This window comes from Salvia hispanica, chromosome 5 (genome assembly GCF_023119035.1).
Source record: "Salvia hispanica cultivar TCC Black 2014 chromosome 5, UniMelb_Shisp_WGS_1.0, whole genome shotgun sequence".
Taxonomy (NCBI): Eukaryota; Viridiplantae; Streptophyta; class Magnoliopsida; order Lamiales; family Lamiaceae; genus Salvia; species Salvia hispanica.
In genome coordinates, this window is record NC_062969.1 from 35457727 (window position 1) to 35480296 (window position 22570).

The 22570-nt window shown below is 36.4% G+C and overlaps 3 protein-coding genes and 1 long non-coding RNA gene across 5 annotated transcripts; 3 read left to right on the plus strand and 1 right to left on the minus strand.

Annotated features, from left to right (window-relative positions):
• Nucleotides 1-3501: 3501 nt before the first annotated feature.
• Nucleotides 3502-4447, minus strand: LOC125186807 (36.4 kDa proline-rich protein-like). The gene has a single exon (XM_048083259.1). It carries the CDS (start codon nucleotides 4404-4406, stop codon nucleotides 3702-3704), a length of 705 nt encoding a protein of 234 aa, XP_047939216.1. The 5' UTR covers nucleotides 4407-4447; the 3' UTR covers nucleotides 3502-3701.
• A 5097-nt stretch (nucleotides 4448-9544) lies between these two features.
• Nucleotides 9545-12393, plus strand: LOC125186787 (cation/H(+) antiporter 15-like). Its single transcript, XM_048083231.1, has 3 exons — nucleotides 9545-9886; nucleotides 9969-10964; nucleotides 11030-12393. The coding sequence occupies exons 1-3, from the start codon at nucleotides 9677-9679 to the stop codon at nucleotides 12254-12256; spliced, it is 2433 nt and encodes an 810-aa protein (XP_047939188.1). The 5' UTR covers nucleotides 9545-9676; the 3' UTR covers nucleotides 12257-12393.
• Nucleotides 12394-12701: 308 nt separating this feature from the next.
• On the plus strand, nucleotides 12702-15572 carry LOC125191144 (SWR1 complex subunit 6-like). Of its 2 annotated transcripts, XM_048088627.1 has the most exons (5): nucleotides 12702-12939; nucleotides 13428-13534; nucleotides 13671-13746; nucleotides 14707-14773; nucleotides 15179-15572. In XM_048088627.1, exons 1-4 carry the CDS (start codon nucleotides 12855-12857, stop codon nucleotides 14718-14720), a joined length of 282 nt encoding a protein of 93 aa, XP_047944584.1. In that variant the 5' UTR covers nucleotides 12702-12854; the 3' UTR covers nucleotides 14721-14773; nucleotides 15179-15572. The 2 variants fall into 2 exon arrangements, with proteins under 2 accessions (XP_047944584.1, XP_047944583.1); XM_048088626.1 differs by lacking the exon at nucleotides 14707-14773.
• Nucleotides 15573-19697: 4125 nt separating this feature from the next.
• On the plus strand, nucleotides 19698-21838 carry LOC125186363. Its single transcript, XR_007170419.1, has 3 exons — nucleotides 19698-19782; nucleotides 21115-21179; nucleotides 21709-21838. It is a non-coding gene; the product is annotated as an uncharacterized LOC125186363 (long non-coding RNA).
• Nucleotides 21839-22570: the final 732 nt, after the last annotated feature.

The window sequence follows — 22570 nt, forward strand, 5'->3', positions numbered from 1 at the left end:
GTTATGTGTTTACCTTAGGAGGTGGAGCCGTAATTTGGAAGAGTGTAAAGCAGAAATGCATTGCATACTCTACCATGGAAGCCGAATATGTGGCCGCTTCGGAGGCTGCAAAGGAGGCTGTATGGCTCAAGAACTTTCTTATGGACTTAGGTGTGGTTACGAATCTGCCCAAGAGCATCATCATTTATTGTGACAATTCTGGTGCTGTGGCTAATTCGAAGGAACCAAGAGCTCACAAAGCGAGCAAACACATTGAGAGGAAGTATCATATCATCAGAGATATAGTGCAGAGAGGAGACATAGAAGTGGTCAAGATTGCGTCAGAGAACAACCTGGCAGATCCTTTTAATTGCATATTTAAATGTATAAGTAATTTAACAAAGTCTAAGTCTTTGTTTTAGTAGACCGGTTGTGGGCGTCGTCCACTTTAAGGTAACACGGTCAGTTCTAAACAAAGAAAAAGAATAATTTCACAGCCTAGATAGGCTTAGACTACCTATCGTGAAAGGTTGCAATGTCGGTCCGATTATTTCTAAGCCTTACTGAAATAAGATGACGTTGGTGTGGTATAGCACTGAATGGATCTAACAGCGAGACAGTCTTTATGCTATCTACTGAAAGACGAGGTCTCGTAAATTATTTCTCAATCAATGTACGTTAGCATTGAGCATACGGTATTGATTATGCACTACTTTGACTTACCAAATGGTGCGGGTTTTTCGCAACCCAATAAGCCTGGTATATTGGGTAGTGGTGATTAATATCTAGCGGTGCTAGGATTGCTATTATGTTGAATCGTGCGCGAGGTGAGTCTCGTTTGATAACATCCTCAAGAGAAGCTTGAAATAAGGTTTTATTATTCGGAACCTAGCTAGTTGGAGTTTAACTACTCTATGAATAATAAATAAGATTTTCTTGCTGAGTCCTCTCTTGGAATAAATAAGATATTAATTAATTAAGTCCATAGCAGACAATAATTAATTAATGGATGTTTCTATCTTAAGTGCGGGAAATAAATATAAAGTATTGGAAACCCGAAGTACTTGTAATTTCGGATTTGGATGGGGAGTGCAGTATTACTTCTGTAGTGGCTGCTCGTAATATTCCAATTTTAAGCTTATATTAAATTGGGTTTAATTTAATTAGTAAAAAGCTAATTGGAGGAGCCCATATCCAAAGCCTTCCATAGATCCCTGTCTGGGCCCAATATGTGACTTATTATAAATAGGAGAATAAAGGAGACAGAAAATATATTTAATTTTCTCTCAAAATTTTCGGCCCTCTCTATTCCCGGTAGAGGTCGGATTTTTCTCCTCCGTGGGAAAGGATTTCTGTCTTCTCTATTTAAGTCCTAGTGCGCTGGTGAGATCAGCCCACCCTGATATCAGTTCACGGTCCGGGAACCAATCAGAAGATCCGTGGTTTTGTACTGAAGATCTTCACGTGGAGAAGGCGCTAGCCATCTTCGATTCTTTGGAGAATCATCAAGGTATAATGGCTAAACCTTAGAACAGCATGTTTTAGGTTTCTATTAATTTAAAGCATGTTATTATTTGAGTTATCAGCATGATACGTGAGATAATTACGCGAATAGAATTTGTCTAAATAATCCGCTAAATAGATCTGATTATTATGTAATTGATTTATGCATGCGCTTCCGCTGCCAACCCCTTCAGTATAAAACATTCAAGGAAGCTCTATAAAATAAAATAATTTCTACTAATAGTTTTTTTTACAATTTATAAACCCAACCAATATATATGCTCTATATTGATTTATTTATGAAAATTGACTTTTAAAATTACAGCATATTTTTTTATATTTATCCGAACCATCTCAAAATTATTTTCTAATAATTTTTGTATTTTTATTTGGTTCAAAACGGTCAATTTCGATTAAAATATTTTCTTGACTGTAACCGACCCGCAAAAAGCCTATAGCCCAGTTCCGGTTCAAAATGAAACTGGTGATTTTGGTTTAGCATTTAACCGATTGTCCAATTAACCTTGGCCACCTCTAAAGCCACTGCAACAGGAGCCTTTATTTGAATAAATAATTGTTATCAGTATTACTTTTCCTATCTATAAATATATAAAAGGGAAGTTTTAGAAATAATTACATGAATGCCATATAATTTTTTTTTTCTAATATACTTACTATATTATTAAATTTAAATATTATGTAATCTAAATGAAATATTAATACTATGACTCTTCATTTTTTCATAATTAACTACCCACTAATGACATTCATTGCCTCTTATCAACTAACCTATTAATTTTGGGATTTATATTATCGTCAAATTATGAAGAGATCAATTTAAATATGTATGTGGATATACAAGTCAACCATCTTGAAGATTATGGACGGGCTTCTTGCTCCAGACAAGGTAATCTTGATTCTTCCAAGTTCGTTCCTTTTATTTGGCATTATGTTGTACTTTATATTGATATTATTATTATTGATAGAAGCTAATTTAGATTGGGATTGACTGTCTTCTTGTGGTCTCTCATTAATTATGAACAACTAGGGTGAGGTATTGATTCGCGGGAGAAGACGACACGGGTTGATCAGTGATGAGGAACTATCTGGCCTAAGAATTGGCTTGGTGAGATAACATTATTTGTACCTCCTCAATTATTTCAGTGATTCTAATCTAGACAGTTCTTGAATCTACTGCCCAATGTAATAGGTTTTTCAAAGTGCAACACTTTTTAATTCTCTCACTGTTCGTGAAAATGTCAGGTTTCTGTTGTAAGATATTTGTCTTTGTAATTAGTTTTTGCTTCATTGTTATCAATTGTATTTCATGTTTAAGTTATTGGTACAATAAATTGCTATTGTATAAATTTGTGATTTTAGAACTTGAAATAATAATATTGTTTCTCATTCGGTATATGTGTTATTTTTTCTCTGCCTGATTTTATATTTTTTAATAATTGTTCTTTTTTTATATATTTATGATTGCAGATTTCATACAATGATATTTTTATGAATTTGTAAAATTATTTTACAATATAAAATAAGTTTAAATAAAAAAAAATGGATTGTGCATCGTGGATGATAATTAAGTTTGGAGTAATTTGTTATGAAACTTAAAAGTTAATAGTATGAAACCTTTCAATAATATTTTATTACTACTATTCAATGTATCGGTTCCCCTTAGTTGACCATGCATGCGAGTTTACTAGTATTACAGTAAAAGTTAAATTTAATTGATATCGATAATGTATCAAAGTTTGATTCGATCTCTAATATTTTATCTATTAAATTTTGTCGAATATTTATATACCTAAAAACAAATTAGTACAGAAGGGTAGATATTCATGTCATACTATTGAGAAGCATAGATTAAAATATTTGATTCTGTAACAATACGAGATTAATTATTACATAGCTAATACAAGCAAAGATAATATCGCAAAGATCACATACTTAGTCTTGGAAAGCCAAGTAATGATACAAAAAAAGCTTTAGAAAACTTGAAAACTAAACAGCAAATTAATAGAAGTAGTAGTAATATATAATAACACAAAGATGACAAACTTTTGGTCTAGCGAAACACAAGTAGCTAGTAATACAAAACATTTTAGAAAATTAGGATACTAATGAGCAAATTAATTATTACAAAACCCCAAACTCCGATCCGATGCATGTAGCAAGAAACAACATACACGGCCGCCATGGAACATAGAAAAACCCTAGAGAGGTGGGCACACAAACCCCGGCGGCGGTGTGAGGCCGCACGTGGCCAGCAGCTGCAACGCCAAGGGAAGGAAAATGTTGAGATTGAGAAGCTTAAGCCTTATTGTTGTGCACAAGCAAACGGCGGCTTCTAACTCTAGAAGGCCTTGTAGCACCGGGCAGCATATGTTCTCCACCGGGTTTCCTATCCCCACGTGGACTAACCCTCCCAGTACGTCGAGGCACAGCCCTAGCTTCAGCGCGTCTATGGGGCACGTGGCTCCTGGAGTTGGTCCGGGTTTGCCTCCTCCGGGTGGGGTGTAGGGAGGGTAAGGAGAGGCCGGTGGCGGTTTGGTCACTGGAGGGTTTGTGATTGGTGGTGTGGTGACCGGAGGTGGCATGATTATCGGGGGAGAGATGACGGGAGGTGGCATGATTATTGGTGGCACGATGACGGGTGGGTGGACTACTGGGGGGGCATGGTGGGGTGGTTGGGGTGTGTGTTTGGGAGGGGAAGGTGGGTGGGGGTGGTGTTTTGGAGGGGAAGGTGGGTGTGGATGGTGTTTGGGAGGGGAGGGTGGGTGGTGGGCCGGGGGGGAGGGGTGGCCGCCGTAGGGAGGGTAAGGTGGTGGGCAGTTTTGTTGCCAAGAGTAGGCTGGTGGCAATGTGATTAGCATGGAAACCATGAACATGTACAACATTGCTAGAGGCTTTGAATCCATGGATTGGGTTAGGGTTTTTGAGTTTGTGAGTTAGGGTTTCTTTCATCCATGATTTTATAGTTCAATTTTGGGACAACCCGTGAATGATATGCTGTACACCAATTAATGCAACAACTTTCTAGTAAAATTATTTTATAATATTTAGTATAATAAAATTAATATGCCTAGTATTAGTATATGACGTTGTGTGGAACAATAAAATCATTTACTATAAATTAGAGGGAGACATAGCTAAATACAAAAACATTGTTATGGGGACTAGTTTCTATAATGCTATTGGAGTAAGCATGGATATTATATTAAAGAGTAACATATTATTATTATTAAAACAAAACTAATATGGTTGAAAAGATGAAGATTAGAAATGTGAAGCTTGTCGTGTGGCAAAGAATGAAAAGAAAAGGAAGTTCGATAATGATGAAGTGAAATGAAGATTTTGGAAGTTTGTGAAGTTTAGCAATTGCGAAGTTCAATATAAGTCCGTGAAGTGTAGATACATTTTAGGTCGTGCTTTCCTTCTCTATCTTTATCATTTTTAGCGGTCCATCGTTTTTATTTTTGGATGAATTCAGAAGACAACTCAAAGATGCTCAGTTTTCACTTGTTGTTATACGATACACACAAAATAATATTTGACTCTTTGAGTAATTGCAGTCATCGTGTAGTTATCAGTATGTTGTCACAACAAACCCAGTGAAAAGAATATTGTGGAGAAGATTTTTTTTTTTTTTAATTCAAACTAGTGTATGATCGGTCCGATTCAAGGATTCTTAATTTGCTTTATTTATTGTCCGTGTTTAAACAATTTGACAATTTAGGAGTAGTACTTAATAAATTACTAATACTACTAGTATTCCAGGTTTATAGATATTAAAAGACAGAGTATGCCAGTCAAGTATAGAGAAGTGCATAAGGCGAGCCATGATTAAATTAATTTAGAATTAATAGTCATTTAAATAGAAAGTTTGATTAAATAACTGTCTGTCTTATAAAATTTAAAATGAAATATTAAATTATAATGTATCAATTTTTTTAAATTATCACAAAATATCATCTTTTGATAATGTTCAAAATTATAAACTAGGGAAAGAAAAAAGAAAAACAAAGAATAAAATATATGAAATGGTTTAAAACGATATTTTATATATAGATAAGACAGCTAAATTTTTTTGAAACTTCATAGATTATTAAAACTATCTTTTTTATACTTATTGGGATTAATCAGAGATTGATAAAACTTTATGATTTCATTGACTATTTACACTTGAATTTATTCATTTGAAATAAATGTGTTATGACACCATATACGAACAATTTAATCATTTAACATAAAATTTGCAAAACTAGTAGTGGTAATTTATTACAATACTTATATTATATCATGAAGAGTGGAATCTTCCATACACAATGTTTGCAACATACGATCACAATGTGATTATTAGGGCTGACAATTTTTGGCACGACACAAACACGCCCGAAATTAATGGATATGTGTCAAAACTTATTGGGTTCGTGTCCTTATCGCGTCGACACGATAACGGCACGAAAACTTCGTGTCGTGTTCGTGTTACACATTAAGAAATAATATTAATATATTATAATATTATTATTATTTTATTTATTTTAAAAATTTATATTAGGTTTACTCTAATGAAGCACTTAGTATTAGTGTAAAAATAGATTTTTCATTTTTCATTCTAAATCACTCTCCAGTTTAGGGTTTAGCAGAGCCACAACCGCTCTGGTCTCTCTCATCTCTAAATTATAGTGTCGTTATTGTGTTGTGTCATATATGTGTTGTTATCGTGTCGTGTTGACCCGAAGTAGTTCGTGTTGTTAATTGGTTCGTGTCGTGTTTGTGTCTGAGGGTAGCGGGTCGTGTTTGTGGTTGAAGTTTTCTTAATGGGTTGTGTTCGTGTTTGTTGTTACCGTGTCGTGTCATCATCGTATCGACACAATAACGATATAACACACACGATTTTCCACCCCTAGACTGATTATGATTGTTACAAATTAAAATTCTCGAATCTTTACGACTTGTCATTATTTGACACGAAAACATAAAATTTGTCATTAACGCCCTTTTGAAAAATAGTAGTACTATAACAAATTCTGTCACCTTAAATAATTGTGCTAAGCACCGATCATATTAGCTAGTTTTTTTTTCAACGAAATATGAGACTTAGTTTCTAAGGTTGAAAATAAACACGTATTGTACTCAATATTTTTTATTATAGGTATCAAATATTTTATAGGGAATTTTAATAATAATTTAATTAGGTTAATCTGACTGATTAATTCATAATTAAGTTACTAATTTGGTCAAAACACATTTGATCGTTAGGTTTTAACTAAAATGTTATTTTGGAGCAAACTATTTTATTTGGGACCAAAAGGCTAGGTAACAAATTTAATGTATACGACCAAATTAAATGTTTTATAGAGTATGGGTGGAAAATCGTGCGTGTTGGGTCGTAATAGTGTCAACCTGTTAACGACACAATCTAATAAGGACAAACACGAACACGACCCGTTAAGAAAACCTCAAACCCGAACACGAACACGAACACGACTCACTACCCTCAAACCCGAACCCGACACAAACCTGACACGAACCCATTAACGACACGAACCACTTTGGGTCAACACGACACGAGAACAATACGTACATGACACGGCACTATAACAACACGACCTGATAACACGATAAGAACCTGATAACAACTGCTATTGATTAACAAAAGTTACAAAACCGTGAGTCTGATCTTTAAGAGTCTAATTAAAAACCTAAAATCTGATTACACAATGTGATCTGATGAAGAATATCATCATAGATTCATAGCAAAGAAATCCAACAAAAAAAAAATATTTTTAAAAACTAAAAATTAATAATATTATAATATTATTTCTTAACGGATAACTTGAACACGACACGAACACGACACGATTTTTTCGTGTCCTTAACGTGTCGACCTGATAAGGACACGAACCCAATAAGCTTTGACCAAAACCCATGAATTTCGTGCGGATTCATGTCGGGTTATCGTGTTGTACTAAAAATTGCCAGCTCTAAGTAAATTTAAGAGACCAAAATTGAACTATAGTCTTTAATTAATAACTTTAACTCTTTTTCCCATGTTTTTTCAATAGGTTGTTGGGGGGAAATTAGATGATTTTCTAATTTTTCTAATGCTATGGTACAACTCGAGGTATGGAAATTGCTCACCATTCCAAGTTGTGGCTCTACCACTGAATTATTTATTCTGACGAATCTAACTATCTTTCTCCACGGATTCCTAAGCTTTGAAAAATTCTAAGTTATTAAGAGACATTATATTTTATGAGGTCGTAAAATTACCTTTATAAGGTCTTTAAAATAAATTAAACTAAACAACCTTAACTAGTGCCGGTAAAAATCTTGCATTTTACTCCCTCCATCCCTGATTAAGAATCGCTCTTTTTCATTTCGGTCCGTCCCCAATTAAGAGTCACACTTCATTTTTACAATAAATAGTAAGTAGGTCCTACATTCCACTAATTCAATTCACTCACATTTTATTATAAAATTAATATAAAAAAATGGGTCTCACATTCCACTAACTTTTTCAACCAACTTTTCTTTACATTTCTTAAAACTCGTGTCCGGTCAAAGTGTGACTCTTAATCGAAGACGGAGGGAGTACTGTAGTAATATAATATACAATCTTGTATGTAATCTTTATAAAAGTCAATACGATTATAACAATCATTAAAAACAACAAAGGCATTCACTACAGGAAATCGACGTTTACTAACATATTTATAGAGGGAAAATGTCTATCGTTGATCAGTAATGGATTTTAGAATGATTTTGCATTGGTAAATTATCCGACAGAGACATGTATGCTTCGCACCAAATGCATTGTAAGTTTTATAGACGACGTGTCTGTCTGTATTACTCCATCTGTTCCATAAGAATATGTACTCTTTTCTTTTTAGTTTGTCTCACAAGATTATGCACTCTTTCCTTTTTAATCCATCCCACAAGATTATGCACTTTCTAATTTTGAAAACTCTTTTATCTCTTATGAGGTGAGACCCATTCTCTACTAACAATATTTTAATTACTTTTTCTCTCTAGTTACCGCTCTCTTGCTTTACCAATTTTACATTAAAATTCACGTCGAACCCAGAGTGCATATTATTTTGGGACAGAGGAAGTAGTAGGCAAAATCGTTTTTAGTTTAATTAAATACTATGTACTCCATCCGTTCTATTCAAGATGTCCACATTCTTGAATGACACGATATTTTAGGTGGAGTACTTGAATATGATAAAGTTGAGTGTAAAATGTGATTGAATATGTGAATAAGGAGAGATGATAGAAGGATTTATTTTCAAATATCAAACGTGGACATCTTGAGTAAGACAAACTTAAAAAGGAAATATGAACATCTTAAATGAGATGGAAGTAGTATTGATTTAGCCGGCAGGCCACGTGCCATCGGTAAATAAAGAATCTAGGTAAAACTAGAATTTACGCTCGAACCTTGTGAAACCATTACAGAAACTGAAACATGTATTGCCTCTGTCTATGTGGTTATATCACTAGCACTTTTTATGTACATGAATTTCACTTCCTCTAATATTATGATGGGTATTTTTAACTTTTTCCTTTTTTCTTTATCTAAGTTGGGGATGGATGATTCAAATTTTGATCCTTAACTGTAAATGGAAATGCGTCCTATCTACATGTCCTGTGATCTTATTTAATGATGTTTAATTATTCAAGTAGTTAAATTGGTTCTCCTGTGAATTAAAGATCTATTTTAATTGTTGCATTTAAATTTACATGTAGCCGCAACAAATATTTTCTGATACATTTTCTCATTAACTAGTTAATCTTGGTAGAATTTACTTTGAATCATTGTCACAGTTCAAATCATCAAAAAAATATCTGGCAGAAATTCGATCAAATTTTATCCATTGCCTACCACCTTTTCAAATATAGAAAATTCTATCAAAGTGTACAAACTATCCAAAAAATCCTCATACAGCGGCCAACCGCTCAAAATAATACAGCAAAATCATTAACACAAAAATGACGAGAACAAATGCCGTTTTCGTTGTTTTCGTGAATAATTTAGAATGACATTAATGATGAACATTGATGGTTTGAGACAACAGACAAAGTTAGAACTTAAACATTTTGAAAGATCTTCACAAGTTAGTTAATTAGATTGAAAAGAATATATATCATACATACACAAAAGTTCGAAAACTATAAAAAAATGGCGGAGTCCGCGAACCAAACGGAGGGGGTGATAGTATGCTACGCTCCAACGATGATCTCAACCAACGGCATTTGGCAAGGAGATAACCCTCTCGACTATTCTCTGCCCCTCTTCATCTTGCAGCTAACCCTCGTCGTTGTCACCACCCGTATCCTCGTCTTCGCCCTCAAGCCCCTCCGACAGCCCCGTGTCGTCTCCGAAATTCTTGTAAGTTATACGACAAACCAATGTTTTTATTGAAAAGAGGAAGTATTTAATTTATTATGTTTGGTAATACTTGTTTGTGAAGGGCGGGATAATCTTGGGGCCTTCCGTGCTGGGAAGAAACAAGAAGTTCGCAAGCATGATTTTTCCCCTGAGGAGCGTGTTGGTTCTCGAAACCATCGCACATGTCGGGCTTCTCTACTTCCTCTTCTTGGTTGGAGTGGAAATGGACATGACATTGATAAAACGCACTGGGAAGAAGGCTGTGGTTATCGCGATTGCAGGCATGATCCTCCCTTTTTTGATAGGCGTCTTCTTTGCCTTCGTCCTGCATGAGGAGCTCGGGTTTGTGAGGCTAGGGACGTTGATACTCTTCCTTGGAGTTGCCTTGTCTGTCACCTCTTTCTCAGTCCTCGCTCGTATCCTGGCGGAGCTTAAGCTTCTGAACTCGGATATGGGGAGGCTGGCTATGTCGTCCGCTCTCATAAACGACATGTGCGCTTGGGTCCTGCTAGCCGTCGCTATCGCCTTGGCTGCGAACGAGAATGCGTCTCTGGCTTCACTGTGGGTTATTCTTACGAGTTTGATGTTTGTTCTTTTTTGTGTGTATGTTGTGAGGCCTGTCATCTCATGGGTGATACAGAGGACGCCGGAGGGCGAATCAGTGAATGAGGTATATATCTGCCTTATACTGACCGGAGTGATGATATCTGCTTTCATTACAGATGCCCTTGGCACACACTCTGTTTTTGGAGCTTTTGTGTTTGGGTTAGTCATCCCAAATGGCCCTTTTGGTATGACTCTTATAGAGAAGATGGAGGATTTCTTCACCGGCCTTCTTTTGCCTCTCTTTTTCGCCATCAGCGGTCTCAAAACCGACGTCTCTTCGATAAAAGAGTACAGTACGTGGGCTATTCTAGCTGCTGTTATCGTCCTTGCTTGTGCAGGTAAAGTTGCAGGCACGCTTCTCGTCACTCTCTACTATAAGATCCCGTTCGACGACGGCCTCACGCTTGGTCTGCTCATGAACGCCAAAGGCCTCATCGAGATGATCGTGCTCAACGTTGGAAAAGATCAGAAGGTATTGTCAATTACTAAAAATAATTTAAAAAAATGTGTGTTATTATCATGTTTTACCATGTCCAGGTTCTGGACGACGAAGCGTTCGCAATTATGGTGATCGTGGCAACCGTCATGACTTCAGTCATCAGTCCAATCATAACAACCGTATACAAACCCGCCAAGAAATTCGCACCGTACAAGAGGAGGACAATCCAACAAACCAAACAGGACGGGGAGTTTCGGGTCCTCGTCTGCGTACACACTCCGAAAAACGTCCCGACTATAATCAATCTTCTAGAAGCTTCCCACCCGACCAAGAAGTCCCCGATATGCACGTACGTCCTCCACCTAGTCGAGCTCACCGGCCGCTCCTCCGCCATGCTTATCGTCCACAACGGTCAAAAATCCGGCCGATCTTCCGTGCAACGGACCCAGTCCGACCACATCATCCACGCCTTCGAAAACTTTCAACAGAACATCGGATTCATCTCCATCAATCCACTAACCGCAATCTCCCCTTACTCCACAATGGACGAGGATATCTGCCACGTGGCAGAGGACAAGCACGTTGCCTTGATCATCATTCCGTTCCACAAGCAAATAACGGTCGACGGAGGGATGGAGACTACTATCCCGGCCCTCCGGACCATCAACCTGAACGTGCTAACCAACGCCCCCTGCTCGATCGGGATCCTGGTCGACCGGGGGCTGACCGGGTCGACTAGGCTGGCCGTTAACCAGGTTGGACATCACATTGCTGTGCTTTTCATCGGTGGGCCAGATGACAGGGAGGCGCTGGCGTACGCGTGGAGGATGTCGGAGCACCCGGGTATAAAACTCACAGTGGTGCGCTTCCTGCCCGGGGAAGCCGGGCAGGAGGAGGAGGAGGATAGGGAAAAGGAGAAGGAGATGGATGCCGAGATTATTAGCGAGATTAGAGCGAGGGCGTCAGGGGTTGCGTCCGTTATATACAAGGAGAAATTTGTGAACAATGGGCAGGAGACGGTGGGGGCGATAAGGTCGATGGAAGCGATATATGATTTGGTTATAGTGGGGAGAGGGGAGGGGCAGACGTCGCCGCTGACGGCGGGGCTGACGGATTGGAGTGAGTGCCCAGAGATGGGAGGGATTGGGGATTTACTGGCGTCCAAGGATTTTGTAGCGACGTGTTCGGTGTTGGTGGTGCAGCAGTATGTGGGGGCGGAGGTGTTTGAGGAGGCGGGTACGCCGGATAGTCCTAGTCGGCAGCTGCATGACCGGCCGTTTGATTTGGTGCGGCGGACGTCGCCGCGGGGGATTACACAACCGTGATTGATGGCTCTCTAACGAGGGGATGGAGTGTTTTATTGATTTGTTGTATAATTTGTTTATAAGTTTTGTGTAGAGTAACGTTTTAGTAAGTTTTTGTATATATCAATCAATAAAATTCTACATTCCCTTTTATCCAATGACAGCGACACAAATATAGTGAACTTCATTTCATTTTCACTTGTCTTAATAAAATATTGTGATTCTGAATAATAACTAAAAAAAAATTAGTGGAATACGAACTCTACTTAAGAAAAGTTAGTGAAATATGATATCTACTCATTGACGGACACATATAAGCACGAGGGTGGGCTTAAGCCCTTTCTCAAATTATTTTTTTTTTTTTTACACTACAAAAATAGCTTTTGTTTGCGACCAAATATTTGCGAGCACAAATGAAAACAGTGACCAATATTCTATTTCTAGATTGTTTTGCGAGCACCGAGCAGAAGGGGCTCACAAAGAATACTTCTAGCCGAATTTTCTTCTATATACAAGTGAAGGTGCTCGCAAATTAGCATATGTGCTTCAAATTCTTTAATTCATTTGCATGCTCTGAAGAAACTTACACTTCCCGCTTATTTGGAATCAATTCCCGCTAATGTTCTCACAAGTCACAACACTCCTAATTCTCAATTCTTCTATGCTCCGCCACCGGTCCTCCGCCACGCTCCAATCACTACTAAGTAAGCATTGCCTAATTGCTCGAAAATGTATGATTTTCAGCTTTTCTTTTCTGATTCCGTCGAAAAGTATTTAATTCCTCGTCGTCAAGACGTAGATGAAGTCACAGAGACAAGTGCTTCATGAAATTGAACTTCTAATAGCAAAAATAACATATTGAATACTATTCGGATTGCTAGAATCAATTTGATAACGACTGAAGAGGACAATTGAATGAATCAATATTCATTTCGAGCGAAGTGTAGACACGAATACCAGTTTTCAGAGCTAAAACGTGGTCTCTGTATCCCTCTGATCTTGTTTGGTAACACATGAGTTTGTTATGTTTACATTAGTATGCCATCTGCTCGACTGAATGCCCCTAAGAGTGAAAAAAAGTCACTTACAATCAGACATTGGTTTTGGATTTTAAACTTTTCTTTTAAGTGATATATATGGAATTTTCGCTCAATTACATGGAGAATTGAAAGTTTGCTATACATATCTGCAGCCATAGATGAAGAGATGTCCAGTTCGCTGAGGCATATGTCAATGAGAACTCGTATGGTTGCTCCAAAACTGGCTGCAGCCCTTACCAGCAGTGACAACCGGACTCAGGTCTATGTCGCTTTAGTTTCGTGTCTGTTACTTCTTCAAGGTTTAATGTGTATATATTATGTTGTACTATTTGTTTATATTATGTTTGGAGTTTGGCTTTGTTAATTAAATCTAATTCAGCAGAATACTGTTGCAGGCAATGTTTGCACGTCTTGAAGCTCTGGAAAATGATCATGCTGGATTCGAGACGGTGCAAGTTGATGATGATCAAGGTCAAATGCTTTATAGTTATTTAAGCATACAATTCTAACGCAAGCATTCATAAAACAAACACCTAGTGAAAGCCATTTTCTCCCAACCTACAATATCTAGATAAATGCATTAATCATTCTTCTCATGTATTTTTCTGCATAAAGCTACTACTTACCTTACTTTCTGGTTCGCACTAATAGCCTGACTTCTGTAGGTTTCTTAGAAATTCAGTTGATTTTCGTTGATTATGTTGTTTTCTTAGATATATACAGTTGATTTTTTGTTGCTGCACCGTGACTCATATGGAAAATGCATCTTATTGGGAAATTTAGGCATCTTAAGAACTTCTCACAAATTAGTGGCTCTTTTACGGTTTAACATCTCTTGTGATGTTTAAGACCTTTTTGAGATCATGTTTTTCCTTTCTGTGAAAGGAGGATAGAGCATAGTGATCTGTTAAATTTCTGACTGTGTTGATGTACTTTGCTCAATGTTAAGGTTTACTGTTCTCATCTCTATTATTTGACTGTATTATATAAGCTTGGAAATGATAAGTTGTTTCTCTTAAAGATGGAGCAAGGGAGACTAGGTATCTTGTAGAAAACAAATCAAGGGATGTCATCTTATCAAAAACATATAAAGCATATGCAGAATGTCATCTTATAGAATATATGATTGGTCTTGTAACTCTTGTTCTGTACCTTTTTGTTTTAGGGGTTGCATTTCATCTGCAAACTTGCAAACTGACACTAATTTATTGCAATGGACTGCTTGTATTCTTTACATATCATGTGTGTGTCTACCTTACATATATATACATGATTTTGTTGAGAATCATATTCATAGTAAGTGTTAAATCAGAATCAGTATATTACCTTCTTTTATCAGGAAGATGATAATCTAATAAAAAACATTATCATGAATAGTATGACACATAAGATTATTTTGAGTGTGATTCTGTTTTACATTCTTGTTTTTAGGGTGGAGAGCTTAGAAAGAAAGTTGGAGTAGTTACCTTATATCTAGTGCAGTGTTAAGACGCAGCAGGTTTGCTATCTCTATATACGTCTTGAATGTTTTGGGCCTAAACATTTTGATGCTGCAGTTTGTCTAAGTTATTAATAACAATGCATAAATTCATTTGGTTTGCAATTACCTGAACCACAACCTTTAAAAATGCTTGAGCACTACCACCTGATACTAGATCACTTGTTGTAAACCAAGGCATTGGTTGGTCATGAAGAAACAAGGTCTTCATTGTTGTGTTTCTACTTGATTAGAAATGGCCTTTGAATAGGTTTGAAGTTGGTGTGTTTTGCTTGTTTGGACATGCTATTGCAGAAATAATATTTCTCCATAGTGTGACAGAACTTGATGGATAGATTACATTTACTTTCTAAATTGATTTGTTTTTTAATTTAGAATACTTACTGTGTCTTCCTTTGTTTAAAGGAGCAAGTTATGACAAAGGCTGATGTATTACGGGCTAACGCGGTAGAAAGATTAAGTTTATGATGCCATTTACGTTGAGCTTTTTTTGGAAGATGAAGAAGAGAAAGCAAATTCCCAGAGCCGGTTAGGCAATGAGAATTTATTTCCCATATGCTATCAGTTCGTCGTGCATGGAGTAGGAGAAGCAATAATTGTTCGGGAGATTTAATATATAGAACAGAAAAACGAATATCTGAAAGTCGTGATAAACACTTTCAGATCAAATCAATTTCGGTGGTTCTACCAAAGTTGTTTGATCGGATAAAATTCAGAGTATACAGAAAATTCGTATGTGTGTTAGAGATTATGAACCAGAAGAATTGATCAGAATAAGAAGAAGATGAACCGATGCAGCTGTTGACGAAACAGTGCATCCGTTGGGAAATTAACCGAAAATAACTAATTTTCAAAAGGTATCCGAAATTGCAAATTAGTCCTTCGATTTTCAGAAATTACATTTTCGGATGAATTTCTGAAACAGCTCGACCCCAGCCAGGGGCTCTGCCCCTTGGACCCCGCTACCCGGGGGCGCTGCCCCCGGACCCCCGTTCATCTGTTTAGGGGCTTCGCCCCTAACATCATAATGAATGCAAATAAGTGTACACTCCGCACCTCCATACTTAAATGATGTATCATTATAACAATACTAATCAATCAAGTTAATCCAATTACACTAAAATATCCAACAATAATGTGGCGTCGCGCGCAGAGTCAGTGAAGCAAAATGCGGAGTTGAGCGTGAAGCTAGAGAAGAAAAATGCGGAGATGCTAGAATAGTTGAAGAATCTTAGTCAACAAGTTTACGAAATGAGAAGTCAAAAATATATTAAGTCTTAAGAACTAAAAGAAAGGGTAAACAATATTATTAATTTTATGTAATATTTGAATTTTGTTACTCTTTATTTCATTTTATTATAATTTTATAAAGAAGTTATCCAAAAAATAATTTGTACAAAAATTACTAATTAAAATAGGAAAATAATACAGAATTTAAGATATGTGCTAGCAAAATAGTCTAAATTTGCGAGCAAAGCATAGGTGCTCGCTATATTGCGAGCAAATTTGTGCCCGCAAAGACTCTCGCAAGCAAATCAAGGTGCTCGCTCATTTGCAAATAGAATTGGGAGAAATGCAGGTGCTAGCAAAGGTACTCGCAAAAAATTGTCGCAACTTTGCGACGAGCCTCATAGCGAACACCATGGGTGCTCGCAACGTGCTCGCTAAATTGGGTTTTGCTAGCACGCTAGCACATTGGTTCTCGCAAAACGCCTTCTTTTTTGTAGTGTTAGGTGTATAATTTTATAATTTTGTTATTATTTTGTGTAAATTAATGTACAAAAGCCCCTACCAAAACAATAAAGTATAAGAAAATTATTGTCGCATCCAAAATTTGAATATATAGTCCCTACAATGACAATTTTCTGCGTCTGCCCTTGAATCTACTTACTAATAAAAGTAAAAATCTTGAATCAACTTACTAATATAGTAAAAATGAAATGAAATATTTATTAGGAATTTTCAAATAAAAAAGTATAAGACATTTAACAATTAAAGGGAATATTCTTTAGTCCAATTGATGATGATTATATATTGCTATTGCTTAAGCGTAAAGGGGAAGCCGAGAATAAAAAAGTATAAGACATGTACTATTTCCATTTTTTGGTATGACCTTTTTATTTTTTAAGTTCTAAAATACTATTCCAAACCAAAAACAACAAATAAATATAATTTTTATTAGATAATCGGTGAAATCATAAGATATTAGTTTAATCAATTCTTATGTAATTCTAGTAATTGAGTAAGAGCGTCTCCAATGCTACGCCCTTCCCATCGTCCTTTTCGTCGGACTTCCCAAAAACACTTCTTGTCACGTCATAAGGACTTCCCACCCTCCTGCCACGTCATAAGGACTTCTCACTGCACAATCCGGACTTCCCATCTCCCTTCCTGCGCGGACTTCTTGCAATAAAAAAAATTCACAAATTCACAAATATTCAATTTACGTTACGGAATTAAGTTCAACTAGCCGTATATGTAGAATTTTTTTAAAAAATAAATGGGGACGTCCGCGCCGGACTTCCGCGAGTCGCCGCAATGGCGGACGTCCGCCCGCCCTTCCGCCGAAGACCGGGCCCCTCCTGTTTCCTTAAGGGACGTCCGCGTCCTTCCCATGCAGCCCCAATGGCGGACGTCCCCGACGCCCTTCCTAGAAGCCTCGCCGACGTCCGACGGGAAGGGCGCCATTGGATATGCTCTTAGATGATTAATAATATAGCCTAGGCTCAGTCTCAAAGTAACTAGATCATAACTAGGTTATTCAGTAGAGTTAATATCAATGGCTAATCCCTTGCATGAAACTCCTAAAAGCTCATAATAGTCGTCTTATTTAATCTAAAATTTTCTTTGTTAGTACTCTATATAACTAACTCAATTAATTATTCCCAATCTGTATGAATACTCCTCTCTCGAATATTGTATTAAAGACATTCCCAACTAGCACCCAACAGCCAATGAATAATTAAAGCGATAAAAGAGTCTTAAAATTTAAACAATAAAAAACTAGACATGAATCAATTACTTTCAGTTCTAAGATTCTAGGAATTTAGCAAATATGATAAACTCTTATTTTCATCGGTTTGATTGACTTGTTGATATGATTATTATCGAGTTTTATAGCTCTAACTTTGTATTTATGACCAAATATGTGATGTTTTTGAGTTAAACGAGTTTGTTGAGAATGCTAAAGATAATAGGTGAAAACGAGCTAAAAAAACATAACTCAAGAGAAAGTGGACAAAGAAAAGAAGTCCAAATGTTAACTGTAATCGGCCTAACTAGATTGAAGCTTCCACTCCGATCATATGTCCAATGGGAATATTTAGTTTGCCTTTCTTATTTTTTTGCTTGGATTAATTGTTTTAAACGTTGATTTAACCATGAATACGAGGATCTAGAAAAGTTGGTTAGCTTTAATAAGATATGTGTAATTAACATAACATTTCTAATTGGAAAGAAATACCCTATAGTGATTTATCAGCTACATGAAACTACTATAAGATTTTTGGATAAATCTAGATAGTTCCTTATCAGATTAAAATGGTCTAGATTTGGAGTGTTCGGTTTGCAAGATTGTATTCGTCGGGATTAAATTTATTGTGTGTTTGGTTCATGAGATTTAACCCCACAATTCAATCATAGATGGATAATAGTGGGATAATTAGTCATAGCTAACCCTCTATGACTAAAATAATCTCACAATTCAATCTTAGATTGTATCGTGGTATTATTTTATCTTGCAAACCTAACACCACCATTGAGTTATTAGTTATCATGGGATGTGAAGGTGCCTAAGGTTCCGGAACCGGCGGTTACGGTTCAGAACCACCAGTTCCGGTTTTAGAAATTGCTGAACCGGAACCAAACCGCGAGGGTGTTTCGTGGTTCCGGTTCCGGTTCTAAAACCGCCGGTTTCAATTTCGGTCTCGAATCGACGGTTTTCCGGTGGTCTTTTACGATTTTTCACTGTTCGAACCACCAGATTTTTTGCGGTTCAGGCTTGGTTTTCTGGCAGTTTTTTGTGGTTCCGATTTGTAATACCCCGCTCAAATTAATGTCCTTAAACATGTATAGAGTAAATAAATATATTTAAGCAAGTAGTATTTTAAACTTCTATGTTTCTTTGTATTAAAATCCTTGATGGGTTTTAATTGATAGTAGTGCGCCAATGAGAAAATAATTTTGATCAAGAACTTTGATGTGCAAGAAGATACATGAAGCGATAAAATAATTGTCTATGTGCATTTATAAATGTGATGGATATTAAATGTCCATTTACAAAATATAGTCATTTCTCTTCAAATGAGAAATGTGCTAATTTATGATGTTACAAAAACGAGCTAAAGCTTCTTCGCAAAGCTAGTATCCTATCTTCAGGAAACCAACTTCCTACAAATGATGGGACAAGTCAGAAACGACAATGCAATAATATTTCAGTAACAAAAATAACTTCTACCCTCTTTAACCATAGTCAACATGTGAATAGTGAAACACTATTCATTGAAAACGACACGAAGTCATCACATATGTATATGCGTCACGTTTTATAATTAATATGTATATATATATGTGTGTGTGTATGTAAAGGAGAGTCATTATTTTCTGCAAAATCTGCTGACAAGAATTTAAATCAAGGGAGACATATCCCCAAAATCAGGAAGAACGTTGAACTAAAAGTTTTCATCAGTGATTCAATTATTTTCATTTCACGCGAGTGTCGACAGAAATTAGTATAAGGAAGGAGAATTGTGAAAATTTCAGTTTCATAACTTCTCCGAGGCATAGCTTTGCTACACACAACAAAATCCTGTTTCACGCTTCTTCGACGCACTCTGAGATTTCTTTCTACCAAAATCCTACACACCTAAAATCCCTTTTCGCCCAAAATTTTAAGCAAGTAGACAGAAAAGTTTTCCATCTTTCCTAGCAAGTTTTCAAGCAAGCATTTTTTAAGAAGGAGAATTTCAAGCAGGAGCACTTTTAAATAAATCTTTTATCGTTCTTTTGAGGTAATGATTCTCAAACCGCTAGTTAAATCTTTCAAGTTTTTATAAGCATGTCATGTTAGCATGAATTCATATAGAACTTAGAATCACAACCAAGCATGCTCCTGAATAATCAATCTTCAAATTCATGTGCAAATTCATTTATTTTTATGCTGAGCCTAAGTTACTTACTACTCCCTCCGTCCCGCTTTAGGAGTCCCGGTTGAGTCGGGCACATGTTTTAAGAAAAAAGTGTTTGAGTGTGTAATAAATAAATATTGTAGTGGATGTTGGGACCCACTTTTAACACTTTATAGGTATTTTTTATTAATTTATCTCAACCGGGACTCCTAAAGCGAGACGCTCAAAATTGATCAATCGGGACTCCTAAAGCGGGACGGAGGGAGTAGTACTTATGCAAAGTCTTGGAATCACATAAAAAGTAGGAAAAACTCCTAAATGTTTTATTCTTTGAAAGACCAGCACCTTCAGAAATTTATAACAAAAACTCTAACCGTTTAAAATCCCTTCTGTCAAAGTGAAGATAGAAGAGTTGTTTACCTTCCTTTAAAATTTCAAGACGATCGGGCAATGTTTGAACCTCCGATCGTATAGAAAATCAATGCTGCTACTGTAGAAACCGACAGTCACTTCCGAAATTAATTCTGGAAGATCTAACCGTTAAAATTTGATCTCCTTCGGTAAGAATGATCCTTTGTGAGTCTTCTACCTTTGGTTAAAATTGCGTGACGATCGGATGTTTTATTTTGGACTCCCGATCGTGAAGAAACCCGAGGCAGCATCTTGTGTGGCGCAAAATTTAAAAAAGAAAAAAGAAAGAGAAAAGAGAGAAAGAGCTAGAAAGAGAATAGAGATAAATGATGATAAGAAAGAAGTTACGTTCTAGTTTGACTCAGTATTTATTAGAACTAATGATTATGCTCCTTGGTTTTGGGCCTTTTTCCAAGTATAAAAGAAAAGTGGTTCAGGCCATAATTTTATGGGTAACATTTTGTGCTTGATGGGTTAAATTGTTTAGAGAGATTTTTTGAACTAAAGTTTTCTTCCTTTTGGAATTTATTAATTGTAATATTAAGATTAAATTAATTGCTTGAGATAAATTCTCTTGAATTAATTTAAGTAAGTGAGTTTGTATGTTTTTCTCAAGTAAATCCTCAAGTTTATTAATTAATTAATCTCTCGATTAATTAATACCAATAATTAAATTTTCGAATTTAATTAAGGCGAATGAGTTTATGAAAGAGAGAAAGAAAGTAGGATGCATATCCTAAGAGCATATCATCCGCTATTTTTATTTCCTTGAAGCTAAATAGTTATTATCTTTTATTGGACAAGGTTCATTGCAAGGAATTTAACTCCAAGTGAGTTAATATTATCATACGGAGTAAGAAGCATACGAGGTGAACTTTCCTATCCTACAATGGATAAAAGTATAAAGAATTGTTTTATGATGATTAAGGATGAAAATAATGTTGTCATGCCTTAAATGTTTTGTTTTATGTATGATGTCTATCTGTTTGGTTATATCGAATGTGCTATGCCAAATAAAGTAAGAAATCGAATTCGGGTCCCAGCAAGGGGAGAGTCCCTACTCGGACTAGTGTACACGTGGACCGTGTGTCATCGAGAGGGTTGGCCGGTCCGGTGCTCGTGGAAAGTGGCCACTTTCCCGGCACATGAATGTTAAGGTGACTGTGGGAGAATACCATCTCTACGGCACAAGATGTTCAGATATGGCAAAGAATAGAAAGAACTCGGACTGTGCAGTCGAAATATGATTTTTAGTAAGCTCAGGTCTTTTCAATAAAACCTCTGAGTGTTACCGTGATGATGGCTTGACAATATTTTCAAATGTATATGTGTATTTTTCGGCAATGTGTTCACTGAGTACCTTTGTACTCAACCCTGCATGTATTTCTAAATGTGCAGGTTGAGCTGTGATGGAGTGGAGGGTGCTAATTAAACCAGACCTACTTCTATTTCCATTCAATACTCTCGGAGGTCCGTGTCTTCATACATGGAACCGCGTTCAGTTCCTTCCGCTTTGCATTGAAACAAGGGAAATCCCTTTTTGTCTCTAAATACTCTGATAACTAGCCAGTATATTGTATGGTCCCTGACTCCAGTCGTTGTGATCGAGTCATTCTATTCATGTATACACCGTTTATACTTTACAGACAGAAAGTTCAACCATTAAATCCTTCCTTTCGTACTCAACCCACATTCTTAATATCCATCCAGTCACGGTATATCGAACCTTGCTATAATTAGCAAAGTTGGGTCATGACACGGTTCGAAAACTTTTGAACCTGAACTAAACCACGGTTCAAAAATCGACGGTTTCGATTCGAATAAATTTTCACGGTTTTAGTTCGGACCGTTGGTTCGATAAACCTTGGACAGTTCTAATGGGATGTGGGAACACTAGGCTTACAATCACGTGTCTACTTCTATGGGCCGAGTTATTGTTTCTTTATATTGGTGGATTTTATTTTCTTATTTATGCCGTCTCTTTGGTTTGGTGGGCTGCTGAACTTTATTGGGTCGGTTAGAATCATTTGATAATCCGGCCATTCTCATTTAATTAGTTACGGGCTTCCTAAATTTAATTGGTACTCCTAGAATTTATACAGTTTGAGCGTGGGTCTCCGAATCTCGGTAGTGTTAATGATCAATTCCTAAATAATTAACAATCTAAAAATAAAATTAATTCTTAATTATTAAATTAAGAGATCCAATAGTTACAATAATACAGGTGTATTATATTTTAAATTTTAATAATTAGTAAATA